Here is an 18210-nt window from a genome sequence, read left to right on the forward strand (position 1 = left end):
CCTCTCCATAAATGCTTCTGACTTACAATGCTTTCCGAGTGTTTCCAGCATTCTATGTTAATGAATATTTCTGTCATCTGCAGAGTTTAGTATCGTGCTTTACCAGCATTGTATTTTTGTTTTGTCTCTCCTGTTCTTCCTTGCCTTTCGGTTGTACTGTACCCAAAAGAATCAGTGTAATGAAAAATCCCTCACTGCTCATTTTCAGACAGCATTATCACCATTCTTTCATTCGTTGTTTCTTGGTCACCACAACATTCATTGACATTCCCATTATATCCCTACACCTCGCCCTTCTCGGCATGTAAAAAAACCCAACATAGAGCAGTACCACACAGGAATAGGCCTTTCAGCCCACGATGTATATGCGAACATGATGCCAAGACAAATGTTATCTACCTGCACATAATCCACATCCCTCCATTTCCTGCATTTCAATATGCCTATCCAAAAGTCTCTTAAAAGCCATATCTGCCTCAACCACCAACCCCAGCAGCATGCTCCATGCGCTCCGCACTGTGTGTGTGTGTGTGTGTGTGTGTGTGTGTTTTTAAAAAAAAAAAAACACACAATTCGCCCTGCACATTTCCTTTAAATTTTGCCCACCTCACCTTAAGCCTATGCCCTTTGGTATTTGCCATTTCCTTCCTAGGGAAAAAAGTTTCTGAGTGTCCATCCTACCCATGCCTCATAGTTTTATATCTATATTACTAAATCTCTGATCTTGACTGCTTTTGGCCCACTGTGCTGCGATTTCCGACAGAATGCCGCCACCTACGGCCGTCATTTTTGGCCACCTCGCTCAGAGCACCCCCCCTCCACCTTACGGGTGCGGAGGATTAATCCCATCGATGACAAATCAGAGAGATATTAATGTTTGAAACAAATTCACCATTCTCTCTGCTGCCCCTGCTGGAAGGAAGGGGAGGGACTATAAAACCAGGAAGTGGTGTGCCTCACTCAATCTCTGCAAGATGGATGAAGTCAAGGGTCACGTCTCTGAGCTCTGAATAACACTGAATAAATGTCTACACAACTGAGTACACTTAATGTGGTTTGAAAATGAAAATATGGTTTGTTTGAAGTAAAAAGGCACTGCCTGCAAATGGTTGTTTGGGTGCTTTGGCTTGAAGTTGAAAGGCACTACTTACTGCAAATGGTGGCTTGGGTGCTTTGCTTGAAATTGAAAGGCACTACTTATTGCAAATGGTGGCTTGGGTGCTTTGGCTTGAAGTTGAAAGGCACTACTGCAAATGCACTTACTTACTGTTTGCACTGTATATTGGATTTAGATAAAACGCTACCTCTTAAGGCTGTGATTTTTGGCCATCTTACTCAGTTCCCCCTCCGCTGAACAGGTGCAGAGAATTCTTCCCATCAATTAAAAATAAAAGTGTTATTAGTGTTTAAAAAATTTTGAGAATCTCTCTCCTGTCAATTACGCCCTGAAAGCCACACCTTTTCTTGCGAGAGGGGGAGGGGTTATAAAACCCGGAAGTGTGGGTGTGGCTCAGTCTCTGCATGATGGGGGAGGGAGAGGTAGAGGTAATGACTCTGTCTGAGCTGTGAATCAACTGAACACACTGAATGTCTACTGAACTGTGAGTTTGGTGTTTTGTGTGGTTTTGTGGTGGTTTCACCCTGCATGAAATGGTTTGAAGCTGCATTTGAATTTGGTGGCCTTGGACCCTGCTTGAAGTGGTATGAAACTGCACTGAATTTGGCGGCCTTGCACCCTGGTCGTAGTGGTAAGAAACTGCACTTAAATTTGGCGGCCTTGCACCCTGCTTGAAATGGTAGGAACATGGAATTGAATTTGGTGGCCTTGCACCCTGCTTGAAATGGAATTTCAAGGAATAGTCATGAGTCAACTGCCAGCCCACCAGCCGTGAGTGAGCTGCCAGCAGATCAGGCTTGAGGGACTGAGCTGCCACCACAAGAACCCATACCAGCACTCCAGAAAGCCCCCCCACGGGCCACCAATATTGGAATTGGTGGAGAGGTGGAATATTGCGTTGGGGGTCCAGCCCTCCCGTGTGAACATGGGACCCAACGGGTCCCACTTAGTCTAGTACCTCTATAGATGCTTAACCCCTTCTAACTTTTCCTAATATTGATTGAAACATTATCCTGCGGGATGTTGACATTTGCACGCAGTAAATAGTGAAGATGGTTGTCGCATTGAGCAGGTGCGCTGAGGAATATTTAATGGCGTTTAATACAGAGAAGTACGAGGTGTTACATTTTGGAAGTCAAACCAGGGCAGGACATAGCAGTGAATGGCAGGGCTCAGGGGAGTGTTGTAGAGCAGAGGGATTTATGAGTGCAGTCACAAGCAGATAGAATGCTCAAGAAGGCTTTTTCGGCTCAGTGCCCTTCATCGGTCAGAGTATTGGGTATAGAGGTTCGGAGGTCATGTTACTGTTGCACAAGACATTGGCGAGGCCACATTTAGTATTGTGTTCAGTTTTGGTCACCATGTTGTCGGAAAGATGTTGCTGAGCTGAAAAGCGTGCAGAAAAGATTTACAAGGATGTTGCCAGGACTCGAGGACCTGAGCTACAGGGAGAGGTTGAGCTGGTTAGGGCTTTATTAGAACCAGATGACATAGGCATGAGGGTAGACACAAAATGTTGGAGTAACTCAGCAGGTGAGGCAACATCTACGGAGAGAAGGAATGGGTGACGTTTTGGGTCGAGACTCTTCTTCAGACTGATGTTGGGAGGTGCTGGACAAAGATAGAATGTAGGCAGAGACAGTAAAACTAGTGGAAGGAGATGGAGAGAGAAAGCAAGGGCAATCTGAAGTTAGAGAAGTCAATGTTCATACCGCTGAGGTGTAAACTACCCAAGCAAAATATGAGGTGCTGTTCCTCCAATTTGCACTGGGCCTTACTCTGACAATGGAGGAGGCCCAAGACAGAAAGGTCAGATTGGGAATGGGAGGGGGAGTTGAAGTGCTGGGCCACCGGGAGATCATATAATTTAAAACGGACTGAGTGGAGTTCAGCGAAATGATTGCCGAGCCTTCGCTTGGTCCTGCCGATGTAGAGAAGTTGACATCTGGAACAACAGATACGGTAGATGAGGTTGGAGGAGGTGCAAGTGAGGGGAGGTAAAGGGACAAGTGTTGCATCTCCTGTGGTTGCCGGGGAAAGTACCTGGGGAAGGGGTGGTTTAGGTAGGAAGGGACGAGTTGACCAAGGAGTTACGAAGGGAATGGTCTCTGCGGAAAGCAGAAAGGGGTGGAGATGGGAAGATGTGGCCAGTAGTGGGATGCCGTTGGAGGTGGCGAAAATGTTGGAGGATTAAATGGTGTATACGACGGCTGATGGGGTGGGAGGTGAGGACAAGGGAACTCTGTCCTTGTTACGAATGGGGGGGGGGGGGGAGCAAGAGCGGAGCTGCGGGATATCGAGGAGACCCTAGTGAGAGCCTCATCTATAATGGAAGAGGGGAACCCCCATTCCCTAAATAATGAGGACATACCTGATGCCCTGGTGTGGAACACCTCATCTTGGGCGCAGTAGCGGCATAGACGGAGGTATTGGGATTAGGGAATAGAGTTTTTGCATCGGTTTGAAAAAGGGTCTTGACCCAAAACATCTCCCATTACTTTTCTCCATAGACGCTGCCTCACCCACTGAGTTACTCCAGCATTTGTGTCCACCTTTGATTTTACCAGCATCTGCAGTTCTTTCTTGCACTCTTAGAAATAGGCATGAGGTGTGAAGGAAGAGATTTAACAGGAACCTGAGGGACAACTTTTTTTTTTACACAAAGGGTGGTAGGTATATGGAACACGCTGCTGGAGGTACACTCACAACGTTGAAGAAACGTTTGGACAGGTACATAGATAGGATAGGTTTAGAGGGATTTAGGCCAAACGCATGCAGGTGAAACTAGTGTAGATGGGGCATGTTGGCTGGTGTAGGCACGTTGGGCTGAGGGGCCTGTTTCCACACTGTAAATGAAAGGGTGATAGAAGCTTGGTCTTGGAACATTTTGAAGATAGAGGTAGATTCTTGATAAACAATGGGGTGTAGGTTGCTACGATAGACTAGGTAGAATAGGTAATTGAGGTTACGGTAAGCTGAACTATGCACACAGAGGTCAAGGGACCTCACCATTCTCGTAAGTCATATATTCACATGCTTTACAACACTATATCTTTCGGTTCTCAATCCATTACCTATATTCCATGGTCCAGTCCAGTTTAATTTCACAGTTATATACTTTGGAAATTTGCAGCTCCATTTTTAAATGTTTTTTTTTTAAATGAAAGATTGCTATGGTTGCTGCATTTTAAATTATTTCTCGTTAATTGAAATGTTTTTGTTTGCCCTAGCTCTTTCATCTTCCATTGATGTTGCAAAATTGTCAATTATTAAATGTGAACACACCAATTCAGCTTGGCCATTGAAAACCTTTATTTGGTGTCATCCACATGTAAAAACCATATTATTATATGTGATCTGTTGTTTCTGCAGTGCTCTGTTCTGCTCACTGTTGTATGGAAAGCATATATGACTTGATCTGTTTGGTTTTTTTCCCCACTCACATTTAACGAATCGGGAATTAATTTTGATTGAAATTGGAAGCATATAAATAAAGTTTTCATTGCAGGATGTTACACAGGGAGTGCCATACACTGTAAAAGAGTGTTTCACCATCAAGCAGCCTTTGATTTGATGTATGCCACATCTTTAGAAGAGTTTTCAAAATCTCACTGCAACCATGAATGATAGTACAATGTCTACAGGCACCCTCCAAATTCTGTCTTGGAGATGTTTTATTCATTCTTTATTTTAATTACAATACACAAACATGTTTAAAATGCTAATATTTCCTATAACTTTCTGTCTTTTTCTGCCAAGCTGCTGAGATATACCATGGACAAAATGGGTCTAGAACAGGTGAAAATCATAGCCAGCGATAATCTTTGGGAACCGATATCTTGGTCTGTGCTTCATACTGAGCTCAGTGATGTGGTCGACATTATAGGGTAGGCATTTGTGCCCTCTATTCTCAGATAATATTTTAAAATATAATATTTGCAATGTTAGTGCAGTTTTTCCAGGGGTTAAAGAATTTTTTACAATCGGGTTACAAGTACCTGGATATTTCCTGGAAAGTCAGTGCATTAGCATCTCCTATTGGTGGTCGTTATCTAAACTGAGGAAAAATTCCTGTGCAGAATTACCCATGATTGATTGCAGTAACCGTGTTACGAGGCAACATCAGTAATTTCCTCTTGTGTTTTAATCCATTGAAGTGAGTAGATTAATACCAGACGCAGAGTATTCTATCGAGACACAAGGAACTGCAGATGCTGGTTTATAAAAAAAAAACACACAAAGTACTGCAGGAACTCAGTGGGTCAGACGGCATCTCTGGCGAACATGGATTGAGTTTTGAGTCTGGACCTTTCTTCAGACCGATTGTGGTGTGGCGGGGAGGAGGATGGAAGAGAATATTCTATTCTGATGTTAATCTATCGTGTGTTTAGTGCTCCAATTGGGAACATATTTAAAATGCAGATTAATTGGGGGGGAAAGAAGCAAAAGAGCAGGCGAGACTGAATAACATCATAGTTCTGCTACTCCCGTTCTTGACATCTTTTATTTCTTCACGTGTCCCATTATCCCCCCCTTTTATTTCCAGCGTCATCCATTTTGTCATATATTCTGCCTTCCACTCTTACGTTCCTTGCCTTTTGTTCCCTCCATTTCACTTCTCTGCATCTTTAAACTTTATCTCCATGTTTTATCTCCATGTTGACGGTTCTCGAGTGTTGCTCTCCAATTTCTACCATTTTCCGGTTTTTACTGTGAACCCTCCATATGAAGTTATAAATGGCAGTGAATAGCTGAAAAGGGAAAAGTTGGAGAATGGGATGATAGATCCTTTTGTATTCAATTTCTACAACCCAACACTGTCTTGAGTAACTCTGTGGAGAAAGCTGGGAAAGAGAGGTGAAGGCTAGCAAGTGATGGGTGGATACAGGTGGGGGGTGGGGTGGATTGCCAGATGGGTGGAGTAAATGGCTTCTAGCTTAGGATGGGTAAGCACAAATATTTCATTGTATAGGGTGAAGTGCATAATTTTATGTAGTTTGTGACCACCATTATTGATAAGTACAGTTCCTTCCATAATGGTTGGGACAAAGACCTATCATTTATTTATTTGCCTCCGTAATCCACAATTTGAGATTAATAATGGAAAAAATCACGTGGTTAAAGTGCACATTGTCAGGTTGTAATATAGGCCATTTTTATGCATTTTGGTTTCACCATGTAGAAATTACAGCTGTGTTGATACATAGTCCCCCCCCCATTTCAGGGCACCATAATGTTTAGGACACAGCAATTTCATGTAAATGAAAGCAGTCATGTTTAGTATTTTGTTGCATATCCTTTGCATGCAATAACTTCTTGAAGTCTGTGATTCATGGACATCACCAGTTGCTGGGTGTCTTATCTGGTGATGCTCTGCCAGGCCTGTATTGCAGCCATCTTTAGCTTATGCTTGTTTTGGGGGCTAGTCCCCTTCAGTTTTCTCTTCAGCATATAAAAGGCATGCTCACTTGGGTTCAGATCGGGTGATTGTCTTGGCCACTCAAGAATTTACCATTTTTTAGCTTTGAAAAAAATGTTGTTACTTTAGCAGTATGTTTGGGGATCATAGAATACCCAGGCTATTCTAGACTGGGTATTGAGTAATGAGGAAGGGTTAGTTAGCAGTCTTGTTGTGCGTGGCCCCTTGAGCAAGAGTGACCATAATATGGTTGAGTTCTTCATTAGGATGGAGAGTGACATTGGGTTCTGAACTTAAAGAAAGGTAACTTTGAGGGTATGAGACGTGAATTGGCCAAGATTGACTGCCAATTGATTCTTAAAGGGTTGACTGGATTTGCAATGGAAGGCATTTAAAGGCTGCATGGATGAACTACAACAATTGTTCATCCCAGTTTGACAAAAGAATAAATCAGGGAAGGTAGTGCATACGTGGATAACAAGGGAAATCAATGATAGTATCAAAACAAAAGATCAAGCGTACAAATTAGCCAGAAAAAGCATAAGAGATTAGTATACAAACTTAAAGCACACGGTATTGGGGGTTCAGTATTGATGTGAATAGAGAACTGGCTAGCAAACAGGAAGCAAAGAGTAGGAGTAAACTGGTCCTTTTCAGAATGGCAGGGAGTGACTAGTGGGGTACCGCAAGGCTCAGTGCTGGGACCCCAGCTATTTACAATGATTATTAATGATTTGGACGAGGGAATTGAATGCAACATCTCCAAGTTTGCGGATGACACAAAGCTGAGGGGCAGTGTTAGCTGTGAGGAGGATGCTAGGAGGCTGCAATGTTACTTGGATAGGCTGGGTGAGTGGGCAAATGCATGGCAGATGCAGTATAATGTGGATAAATGTGAGGTTATCCACTTTGGTGGCAAAATCAGGAAAGTAGACTGTTATCTAAATGGTGGCCGATTAGGAAAAGGGGAGATGCAACGAGACCTGGGTGTCATGGTACACCAGCCATTGAAAGTAGGCATGCAGGTGCAGCAGGCAGTGAAGAAAGCAAATGGTATGTTAGCATTCATAGCAAAATGATTTGAGTATAGGAGCAGGGAGGTTCTACTGCAGTTGTACATGGTATTGGTGAGACCACACCTGGAGTATTGTGTACAGTTTTGGTCTCCAAATCTGAGGAAAGACATTCTTGCCATAGAGGGAGTACAGAGAAGGTTCACCAGACTGATTCCTGGGATGTCAGGACTTTCATATGAAGAAAGACTGGATAGACTCGGCTTGTGCTCGCTAGAATTTAGAAGATTGAGGGGGGATCTTATAGAAACTTACAAAATTCTTAAGGGGTTGGACAGGCTAGATGCAGGAAGATTGTTCCCGATGTTGGGGAAGTCCAGAACAAGGGGTCACAGTTTAAGGATAAGGGGGAAATCCTTTAGGACTGAGATGAGAAAAGCATTTTTCACACAGAGAGTGGTGAATCTGTGGAATCCTCTGCCACAGAAGGTAGTTGAGGCCAGTTCATTTGGCTATATTTAAGAGGGAGTTAGATGTGGCCCTTGTGGCTAAAGGGATCAGGGGGTATGGAGAGAAGGCAGGTACAGGATACTGAGATGGATGATCAGCCATGATCATATTGAATGGCGGTGCAGGCTCAAAGGGCTGAATGGCCTACTCCTGCACCTAATTTCTATGTTTCTATTGTCATGCTGCAGAATGACCCACCGGCCAATGAGTTTTGAGGCATTTGTTTGAACTTGAGCAGATAAGATGTGTCTATACATTTCAGAATTCATTATGCTACTAACATCAGCAGTTGTATCATCAATGAAGATAAGTGAGCCAGTACCTTCAGCAGCCATACATGCCCAGGCCATAACACCCCCACCACCGTGTTTCACAGATGAGGTGATATGCTTTGGATCTTGGGCAGTTCCTTCTCTCCTCCATACTTTGCTCTTGCCATCACTCTGTATATAAGTTAATCTTCGTCTCATCTGTCCACAAGACCTTTTTCCAGAACTGTGGTTGCTCTTTTAAAGTACTGAGAGCTCTCGTATACCTGCATTAAGGAGGCATTTAAACACACCTGAGCAATTACAAACACCTGTGAAGCCATGTGTCCCAAACATTATGGTGCCCTGAAATGAGGGGAACTATGTATAAAAACAGCTGCAATTTCTACATGTTGTTACTGGAAATATCTGGGCCAATGATCAAAACCAAAATGTAAATTAATAAAATCTGACAATGTGCACTTTAACCACATGTGATTTTTTTCTATTACATATCTAAAATTGTGGAGTACAGAGGCAAATAAATAAATGATGGGTCTTTTGTACCAAACATTATTGAGGGCACTGTAGATTTCAATTTCAGATTTACACTGAATTCCTCATGTGATTTGAGTATCAATCATTTTCCATGCCTTTGTATTATTGCATGTAATCACCTTTATATTTTGCAGTGTCCACTTAAGTTTCTTGCAGATATTTTCTTTACATTTGGTACTGAATTACTTCACATTGTTGGGTGATTTTAAACTTGTAACTAACTCTAGGTTTATGTTTCTTCCCTAAATCTCTTCATCTATTTTCACCACACTCCCTCCTTCTTTTCATCCCCACATGACAAGTGTTGTTAACCAGGCCAATGTGTATTGCCTACATATCCCTTGTCTTTAAGAGACATAAGGTGATAAGAGGGGCAACTCCCTCCCTTGGAAGGTTCCTTCCAGTTAAGTTTTCATCACATTAAGTTGTTTCATGGTACGCACTTTTGCTGTTTGCGTTTGCCTTTTGTATTTAATTGGCTGAATTTGAATTCTTCAGCCGTCCTTGTCAGGTTTGATTTTGTGTCCCTCGATCATTAGCCCAGATATTTCCAGTAACAATCTGTCTCTTTGGCTGACAGTTTTGCATTGCTTCTGTGCATCTTTCAGAATTGTCACACTCTGATCCTTTCCTTGTACCATTATCTGACCAGACTCTTCTTCCCTCCGTTTATCTGATGCAAAAGACTCTTTAACTTGTCACTTAACTACTGTGTTTTCGAACTTGCAGCCATCTAGCTTTTAGCTCGCAATTCAGAATGACATTTTTGTGAAATTGCTAAATCATATCCTCTCATCAACTGTGATATTCTGCTCACCATTCAAATTATAGCTCCGTTTCCCTGCCACGGCCTACATCCTCCAATTCTGTCACTGTAAAAATGCATATAAAAACAGACCTTTTTAGCCAAATTGTATTTGTTCCTACGTGGTTCAATGTGAACATCCGTTTTATTGATTTCAGTTTATTATCTAGTTTGGAATGTTTTGCTATATGCAAGTCGGATATAAATGCAGGTTGTTTAAAACTGAGATAAATGTTATTTATTATGGATGTTTCATTGTATATCTCAGAGCCCATTATCCAGGAACCGTTTCAAGCAGCAATGCCAGGAAGACTGGCAAGAAGCTATGGTCTTCTGAAGACTACAGTACTGTTAATAATGACATAGGAGGAGGGTGTTGGGCTCGGATACTTAACCAGAATTATGTCAATGGCAACATAACTTCGTAAGTAATAAATGTAGATTTATTACCATAAATAATAAGTAAGTAATAAATGTAGTAAAATGTCGGCGCCTCACGGCAGCGGCCCCTAGTCTGTCTGTCCTTTTTACAAAAATTTGTCCCGTTCAATGTGTAGTTTGCTGTGGCTTTTATATTGTTTTTAACTGTGTATATGTTGGGGGGGTGGGGGGGGGGGGGTGGGGGGAATCCGTTCCCTGCACGGGAGACCCAACTTTTTCCCTGTCGGGTCTCCATTCTCGTTGCGGCCTGGACCCGTGGAGCGGCCTCCAGCCGGAACGACCTGGGGGCTCCAGTCGCGGACTTACCATCGTGGGGCTGGCCGGCCTCGGAGCGTGGGGAGCTGTGACGGCGCGCGGCTGTGGCCGGGCTTCGGAGGCTCCAGCTGCAGGCCTGTGGACGGTGACATCGGCAGCTCACGGGTCCCTGATGGGAGACCGCTTTTCGGAGGTCCCGCAGCAGCAGCTTCTCCCGCCCGAGTTGCGTGGCTGAAAACGACCTGGAGCGGGGCCTGACATCGCCCAGCGCGGCTTTAACGGCCACGGGAGTTTCTGGGTTTCAGCAACTAAGTTACAGGGAAAGGTTGAACAAGTTAGGGCTTTATTCTTTGGAGCGCAGAAGGTTAAGGGGGGACTTGATAGAGGTTTTTTAAAATGATGAGAGGGATAGACAGAGTTGACGTGGAAAAGCTTTACCCACTGAGAGTAGGGAAGATTCAAACAAGGGGACATGACATGAGAATTAAGGGACTGAAGTTTAGGGGTAACATGAGGGGGAACTTCTTTACTCAGAGAGTGGTAGCTGTGTGGAATGAGCTTCCAGTGAAGGTGGTGGAGGCAGGTTTTGTTTTATCATTTAAAAATAAATTGGATAGTTATATGGATGGGAAGGGAATGGAGGGTTATGGTCTGAGCGCAGGTATATGGGACTAGGGGAGATTATGTGTTCGGCACGGACTAGAGGGGTCGAGATGGCCTGTTTCCGTGCTGTAATTGTTATATGGTTATATGGGACTTGCCATCGCCAGCCGGAGGCTCCAACATTAAGACCCGGAGCATTGCCGGTGCGGCTTTAACGGCCACGGGACTTACCATCGCCCGCCGGGGGCTTTAACATCGGGAGTGGATGGAGAGTGGGGAGAGACAAGACTTTGCCTTCCATCACAGTGAGGAGGAGATTCACTGTGATGGACGGCTGTGTGAATTTGAGTTGGTTGTGTGTCTTGTAAAATTGTTTCTTCTTGTTGTATGGCTGCAGAAACCAAAGTTCCTAATGGATAAATAAAGTTCATTGAATTGAATTGATAGATAAAGTAAAGAAGAACATCAGCAACATAACATTTGTACAACGTTCAAAAGCAAACTGGTTCTTAGGATGTAGACAATGATGATAGGGCTGCATTGGTCATCTAGCTCGGCATGGCATGAAGAAGTAGTCATGCACTTTATTTCTTCAATCTAAGTCTGTCTATTTGTGAATCTTTGCAGTTTTTATGGTTATGTATTCCCACAAAGCTATTATGTCGGGAGTCTTGAAATGTTATGCAAGATAGATGTGAGGATCAACATATTTAAATATATCCAGCTGGTGAGAATGTTTTTCTTAATGCCTCGTATCTAAATCATGCTGGCTTTCATTGGGCTGGGCATTGATTTCAAGAGGTGGAACATCATCTTGTTGTACAAGAGACTTCTGAAATATTGTAGGCATTTCTGGTTGCCATAATATAGGATGAAGGTGTTTCAGTACAAACGGTGCAGAGAAGATTCCAGGCTTGGGTTAGTTTCTTTGGAATATCAGAATTAAGAAGAGACATAGAAACATAGAAAATGTTTCAATGTCCAATGCTGTCCACATGGAGTTTGTGCGTTATCCCCGTGACCGCATGTGTTTCCTCCAGTTCCTGGAGATGTCCAGGCGAAGTAACTGGCAACTGCAAATTACTGTTTAGTGCAGATAAGTGCCAAAGAAAAATCAAGGGGAACTGATGGGCATTTGGGAGAAAGGTGCAGGGGCTACGGGAAATGAGTGGGTATTTGGGTTTACGGGATTTCTGCATTGAGAACTAGGATTGACCCGAGGTTGAATTGCTTTGCGAAGTAATGTTTTGATTCCAAATGTAGTTATTGTAATGGTGGTCATGAAGATGCTTGCATAATAAGATGATCAGACCACTGAAGGTTAAAATGTTTTTGATGTTTATTGTGAAGCTAAATTACATTCCAATCCATTGTTAGCACAATCGCATGGAATCTGTTGGCAAGTTACTACAAAGAGTTACCATTTGGCCAGGATGGGCTGATGACAGCAGATGAACCATGGAGTGGGCACTACGAAGTGCAGTCACCCATTTGGGTCACAGGTAAACATTAATGTAAAATTCATAGGATTTCAAAAAGTCCACATCTCTGGCATTACATTACGCCTGACCGAAGGGAATTGTCATATTTCACTTTAAACATAAATGCATTTTCTGCATCGTATATTTCATGTTTTTGATTTTTTAAAGAATTATCAGTCTTGCTAATTTTCTGTTGCATGCTCTCAGAGCTTTACATCACCTGGGGGGTCATTGGCCAGTGGAGATTGGTGTATTATGTAAAAACTCTTCTGCGAAGACTCTGAGAGATGGGAAAGTTACGTTGAAAATGTTAAAACATAACTCCATAGATTTTAATTGAAATGTGTTGATTCTGTAACTTGACTCATAAGTAACATGATACCAACCTTTATCCAGCTCCAACATTCCTCCATCAGCACATGTAATAGTACAATCTTGCATGTGCTTGAATATTCCAAATATTGGAACCATAGGTCTAGGTAGTTGATCAAGATGAATCTTATTAACCACTGGCGATATATTATGTAATTTGGACAGTACAGTAAAGGGCCTGTCCCACTTTCACGACCTGATTCACGACCTCTGCCGGGTTTGCCCTTGACTCGTACACTCGCAGCATGGTCGTAGGTAGGTCGTGATGCTAGTCAAGATACAAGATACATTTAATTGTCATTTGGACCCCTTGAGGTCCAAACGAAATGCCGTTTCTGCAGTCATACATTACAAACACATAGACCCAAGATACAACATAATTTACATAAACATCCATCACATCGCTGTGATGGAAGGCCAAAAACACTTATCTCTCCACTGCACTCGCCCACCCCCCCCCCCCCCCCCCCCCCCCCCCCGTGTCAGAGTCAAAGTCAAAGTCAAAGCCCCCGGCTGGCGATGGCGATTGTCCCGCGGCCATTAAAGCCACGCCGGGTGGTGCGAGGTCGCACACCGGGTCTTGGTGTTAGAGCCCCCCGGCGTGCGCTCGCAGAGTCCCGCGGCCATTCCAAGCTGCGCGGGGCTGTGATGTCAGGCCCCGCTCCAGGAGCTCTTCGACCCCGCAACTCGGGCGGGAGAAGTCGCCGTTGCAGGAGCCCTGAAAAGCGGTCTCCCTCCAGGGACCCGCGGGCTCCCGGTGCCGCCGTCCACAGACCTGCCGTTGGAGCCTCCGACTCTCCGGTAGCAGCAGCAGCAGCAGCGCTCCTCCACCGCTCCACCCGCTCCGGACTCGGCCAGCCCCGCGACGGCGACGGTGAGTCGTAGCACCAGAGTCCCCGGCTTCTTCCTGTTGGAGGCCGCTCCTCGTTGCGACCCCAACGACAACGGAAACCCGACGAAAAAGGTCGGGTCTCCCGTGCAGGGAGAGATTTAAAAAGTTTCCCCCCCCCCTCCCAACCCACCCCCCACCCCCACACACACACACACACTCCAACAAAAAATAACAAAAACTACATTAAAACACAGACAGAAAATAATAAACCGCGGACAGACTGCAGAGGCCGCTGCTGGCCAGAGTCGCGCCGCCCACCGGGGGTACTCTTGGTCGTAGGTACTCTTGGCATCAAGTAGGTCGGGGCGTTTTCCTAGCCTGATGAAAAATGTCCACGAGTAAAAAAGGTGGTGAATTAGGTCGTGAAAGTGGGACAGGCCCTTCACAGTCTATTTTGGCCCAATATTTGTATACCATTCGCATCCTTCATGTAATCCTTTCAATTTTACCCTTGCCTTCTTTATCCCTTGTCTGTTAACCTATCTTGGCCTTTTCAGCTGTTCAGCCTAAGCGTTGATCATTTTCAAATCTGTTCTGGATTGAAGGAAAAAAATAGCTGGCTATATTTTACATTTTAAAAATGTACTATTGTGGCTACCAACATTATTCAGTTTTCCTGATGCACAGTCTGTGCTCATGAACAAAGCAGTTCACTAAATCACAGCATGTTGAAGATAGAGTGGTTGAAGATATGTTGAAGATCTGAGTCAAGTTACAGAATCAACACATTTCAATTAAAATCTGTGGAGTTATGTTTTAACATTTTCAACGTAACTTTCCCATCTCTCAGAGTCTTCGCAGAAGAGTTTTTACATAATACACCAATCTCCACTGGCCAATTTTAAGAATTTTAAACGTTTTAATATTTCTTCAAATTAATGTTTCAAGTCTGTCAAAACACAAGCAAGACAGTATAATTACAAAATCAGAAATGAAGAACATGGTGAATGAATTAAATGAATTCATTTTAGAATGATGGACGACTACGATTTAAAGGAAATTATGTGATTATGGATGAATGAGTTTAAATGATTTCTTATGTTCTGTTGAGGTGCATTTTATGAAACGAGTTGGCACTGCCAGTTTTGTGTATCCATAATAAAGTAAAAGAATAATGTATACTTTTCAATTGTAGACATATAGCAGCAATATATGGACTTGAGTCTTTCCTGAGTTGGATCATGTTTTTACAAATCCCCGCTTGTATTAAGTGCTGGCTAAACTCAATGTTATCTTTTCCAGCACATACTACGCAGTTCACTCAGCCAGGATGGCATTACCTGAAGAATGTCGGTCACCTGAAGAAGGGTGGCAGTAATGTAGCCCTTACGGATGGGAAGGGAAACCTCACCATTATCGTAGAGACCATGGTATCCAACTTTCATTATATTACCTGCAGTTCAGTTTTGTTTCGGTTATGTTCTTTGGATTATTCATTACAAATCCACACATCTCCAGTGATCTCGTTTAATAATCAATCATTTGAAGGTTGTAATAATATTGGGAGCAGTGTGGGATGCTTTAATGTTGGGTCGGCTAGGACACCACTATTATCAGGAACAGATTCCTCAAAGTCAGAGCCACCATGGGAGACCTAGGCAAAGGAGGAATGGGTGAAAGGTTCTAGCTCGTCTAGTCCGCAAAGATTCCAGGAAATCACTGTTCCTTTCTTCACGTGTCTGTGGGACTGAGATTTAAAAGTAAAGGACTGCTCGGATCAACTACCAGAGTTCATGCTTGCACCTTTGCTTGGATCAGTCTATGTGAAGCAAGTGGTCATGGTGGCCAATCTGTCAGCTTCCCAATTATTCAAGGACAAATGGTATCTGCCACATCCCGCTCACCATAACATTCTCCCAGGAAAGGAAAATGAATCTCCTTCTCGGGCAATGGGACTTTCCCAGATAGATTACAGTTGGATGCCACCCTGCACCACACACTGGAGATGGTCGACCATTCCTGTCAACTGCTGCACCTTTGCAATCTTGCTGGGACATACTTCCTGGGAAGAGGAAAAATGACAACTGTCAAGAGGCCTTGTCCAAACAAGATTCAAGGTGAGCCTTATTGCCACACACATTAGTTGATGATCCCATCCCTCAGATGGAAGCTAGGATGAGACAATCTAAATCCTTCTACAGCATGAATCTGAGCACCAATCAGAGTTGCAAAGACAAGTGGATACTCAAGAGCCTGGCAACGAACGACAAAAGAAGTATAGCTATCTGTCTCTGACGTTCATCGTCATTACTTTTTTCCAGTGCTTCACCAGCATTATTCTGGAGGTTATCATTGATCAGAAGCCAACCTGGACAAATCACCTAATTGCTGTGGAAACTGCATTGTGCAGCATGGGGCTTGACACCTGACTTCCTCGTGCCTTTGCAAAGACTTCCAAGCATTTGCAAGATACTAGTTGTGGTTATTGAAGGAATAGAACCGCAAAGATGAAGAACTTACAACTCTCCTCATCTTATAGAAACATAGAAATTAGGTGCAGGAGTAGGCCATTCGGCCCTTCGAGCCTGCACCGCCATTCAATATGATCATGGCTGATCATCTAACTCAGTATCCCGTACCTGCCTTCTCTCCATACCCCCCTGATCCCCTTAGCCACAAGGGCCACATCTAACTCCCTCTTAAATATAGCCAATGAACTGGCCTCAACTACCCTCTGTGACAGAGAGTTCCAGAGATTCACCACTCTCTGTGTGAAAAAAGTTCTCCTCATCTCGGTTTTAAAGGATTTCCCCCTTATCCTTAAGATGTGACCCCTTGTCCTGGACTTCCCCAACATTGGGAACAATCTTCCTGCATCTAGCCTGTCCAACCCCTTAAGAATTTTGTAAGTTTCTATAAGATCTCCTCTCAATCTCCTAAATTCTAGCGAGTACAAGCCGAGTCTATCCAGTCTGCACTATTATCAGGTCGTCCTCCAGCCTCAGTACAAAAATCAATCCAAGTTTCTCCTGAAAACAAATACGCTCCAATCCAGGCAACTTCCCGGTTAACCTTTTTAATGTTTAAGGTGAGAGGGGGGAAAGTTTAAACTTTAACAGAGAATGTTAGGTGTCTGGAACACTCTTCTAGGGAAGGTGGTAGAAGCAGATACGCCAGCAATACTTAAGGGACATTTAGACAGACACATGGACAGTTAGGGAATAGAGGGAATGGAAATTGATCTTGTGTAGTAAATTAGATTAATGATTGTGATTGGCATTGTGATCAGTGCAGACTTGATGGGGCAAATGGGCCTGATCCTGTGTTGCACTGTTCCTCAAAGGTGTCTTCATGTGTACAGGGTAGCCTAGACCTCTACCACCTCGACTGACAATGGGCATATATAAATAACTTGCCAACTCTGGACACCACCCCAACTGGCATATATAGCTCCCTGTTCAAACATGCTTGTTCATTCACAAAATTGGAGCTATTGATTTAATAGTACAGTGAGCGACTGTTTACCTGAACAAATGCAGCAGGCAGCAAGGCACGTTCTTTCCATCTTCAGTGACAGTTAGAAACGAGCATTGCATACTGACCTCTCAGTATTGCCCGCATCCTATGACTGATTACAAATAAATAGACAATGAATCGTTCTTGTTACCATCTTTCTGTTGCTGAATTCCCTGACGACAAGGAACCAAACAATTCAAAATGCCAAGCAACTTCATGCATCAACTCTGCACCAAAACTATCCATTACTTGACTAATCACCTTCATGCCCTTGGTACCTGTCTTCTGTGCCCCTCATCTACTACTCCACACAATGGACTGTAGCCAAGGTGATGGATGGTTGTTAGCTTGCAATGGGAAATGTTGTCAATGACCATGAGGATGAAGGCAAATAGCTGTAAGGTTTCGGGCAACGACATCCCATTTCAGCAGTTTACCCCAGCACACAAGGGACATTTTTGCAAACGGCAGGACAGGAGGATAAATGGCACCAACCTGCTATTCTGCCGACCTGCCACTGGTCCCTCTGGGAAAAGTATCAACGATCACAGTAGACTGGACGACAAATAAGTATAAATTCATAAAACATAGGAGCAGAATTAGGACATTCGGCCCATCAAGTCAACCATTCGATCATGGCTGATCTTATTTTTCCCTCCCAATCCCATTCTCCTGCCTTCTCCCCATAACCTTTAACACCCTTACTAATCACGAACCTATCAATCTCCACATTAAAAAAAATATCCAATGACTTGGCCCCCCCCTGTCTGTGGCAATGAATTCACAGATTCTGGCTCAAGAAATTCCTCCTCATCTTCATTCAAAAGGTACATCCTTTTATACTGAGGCTGGATGGTCTGGTCCTAGACTTTCCCACTACTCAAATTATCCTCTCCAATTCTGTCCTATCTAGTACAAGTCCTTTCATACTATTGCAACAATTGTGGATGGAACCTGGGCTGTAATTTTGAAGCTCGGAGCCTCCATTGAGGCACTCAAAACACTGAATGAGTTTTGCTCATTCCGCAAAGGAATCGTGC

The 18210-nt window shown here is 43.7% G+C and overlaps 1 protein-coding gene across 2 annotated transcripts in view; it reads left to right on the forward strand.

The window, feature by feature from the left end:
* The window catches only part of LOC129693404 (galactocerebrosidase-like), a 65013-nt gene that overhangs the window by 29306 nt on the left and 17497 nt on the right, over positions 1-18210 (forward strand). The window contains exons 7-10 of one of the 2 annotated variants that reach the window (XM_055630229.1): positions 4877-5004; positions 9939-10094; positions 12347-12471; positions 14957-15084. In XM_055630229.1, the coding sequence (XP_055486204.1) occupies positions 4877-5004; positions 9939-10094; positions 12347-12471; positions 14957-15084 (537 nt within the window). The remainder of the gene's footprint in view (positions 1-4876; positions 5005-9938; positions 10095-12346; positions 12472-14956; positions 15085-18210) is intronic. The other variant, XM_055630230.1, reaches the window with a different exon arrangement.

This window comes from Leucoraja erinacea, unplaced genomic scaffold, assembly GCF_028641065.1.
Source record: "Leucoraja erinacea ecotype New England unplaced genomic scaffold, Leri_hhj_1 Leri_278S, whole genome shotgun sequence".
Lineage (NCBI taxonomy): Eukaryota > Metazoa > Chordata > Chondrichthyes > Rajiformes > Rajidae > Leucoraja > Leucoraja erinaceus.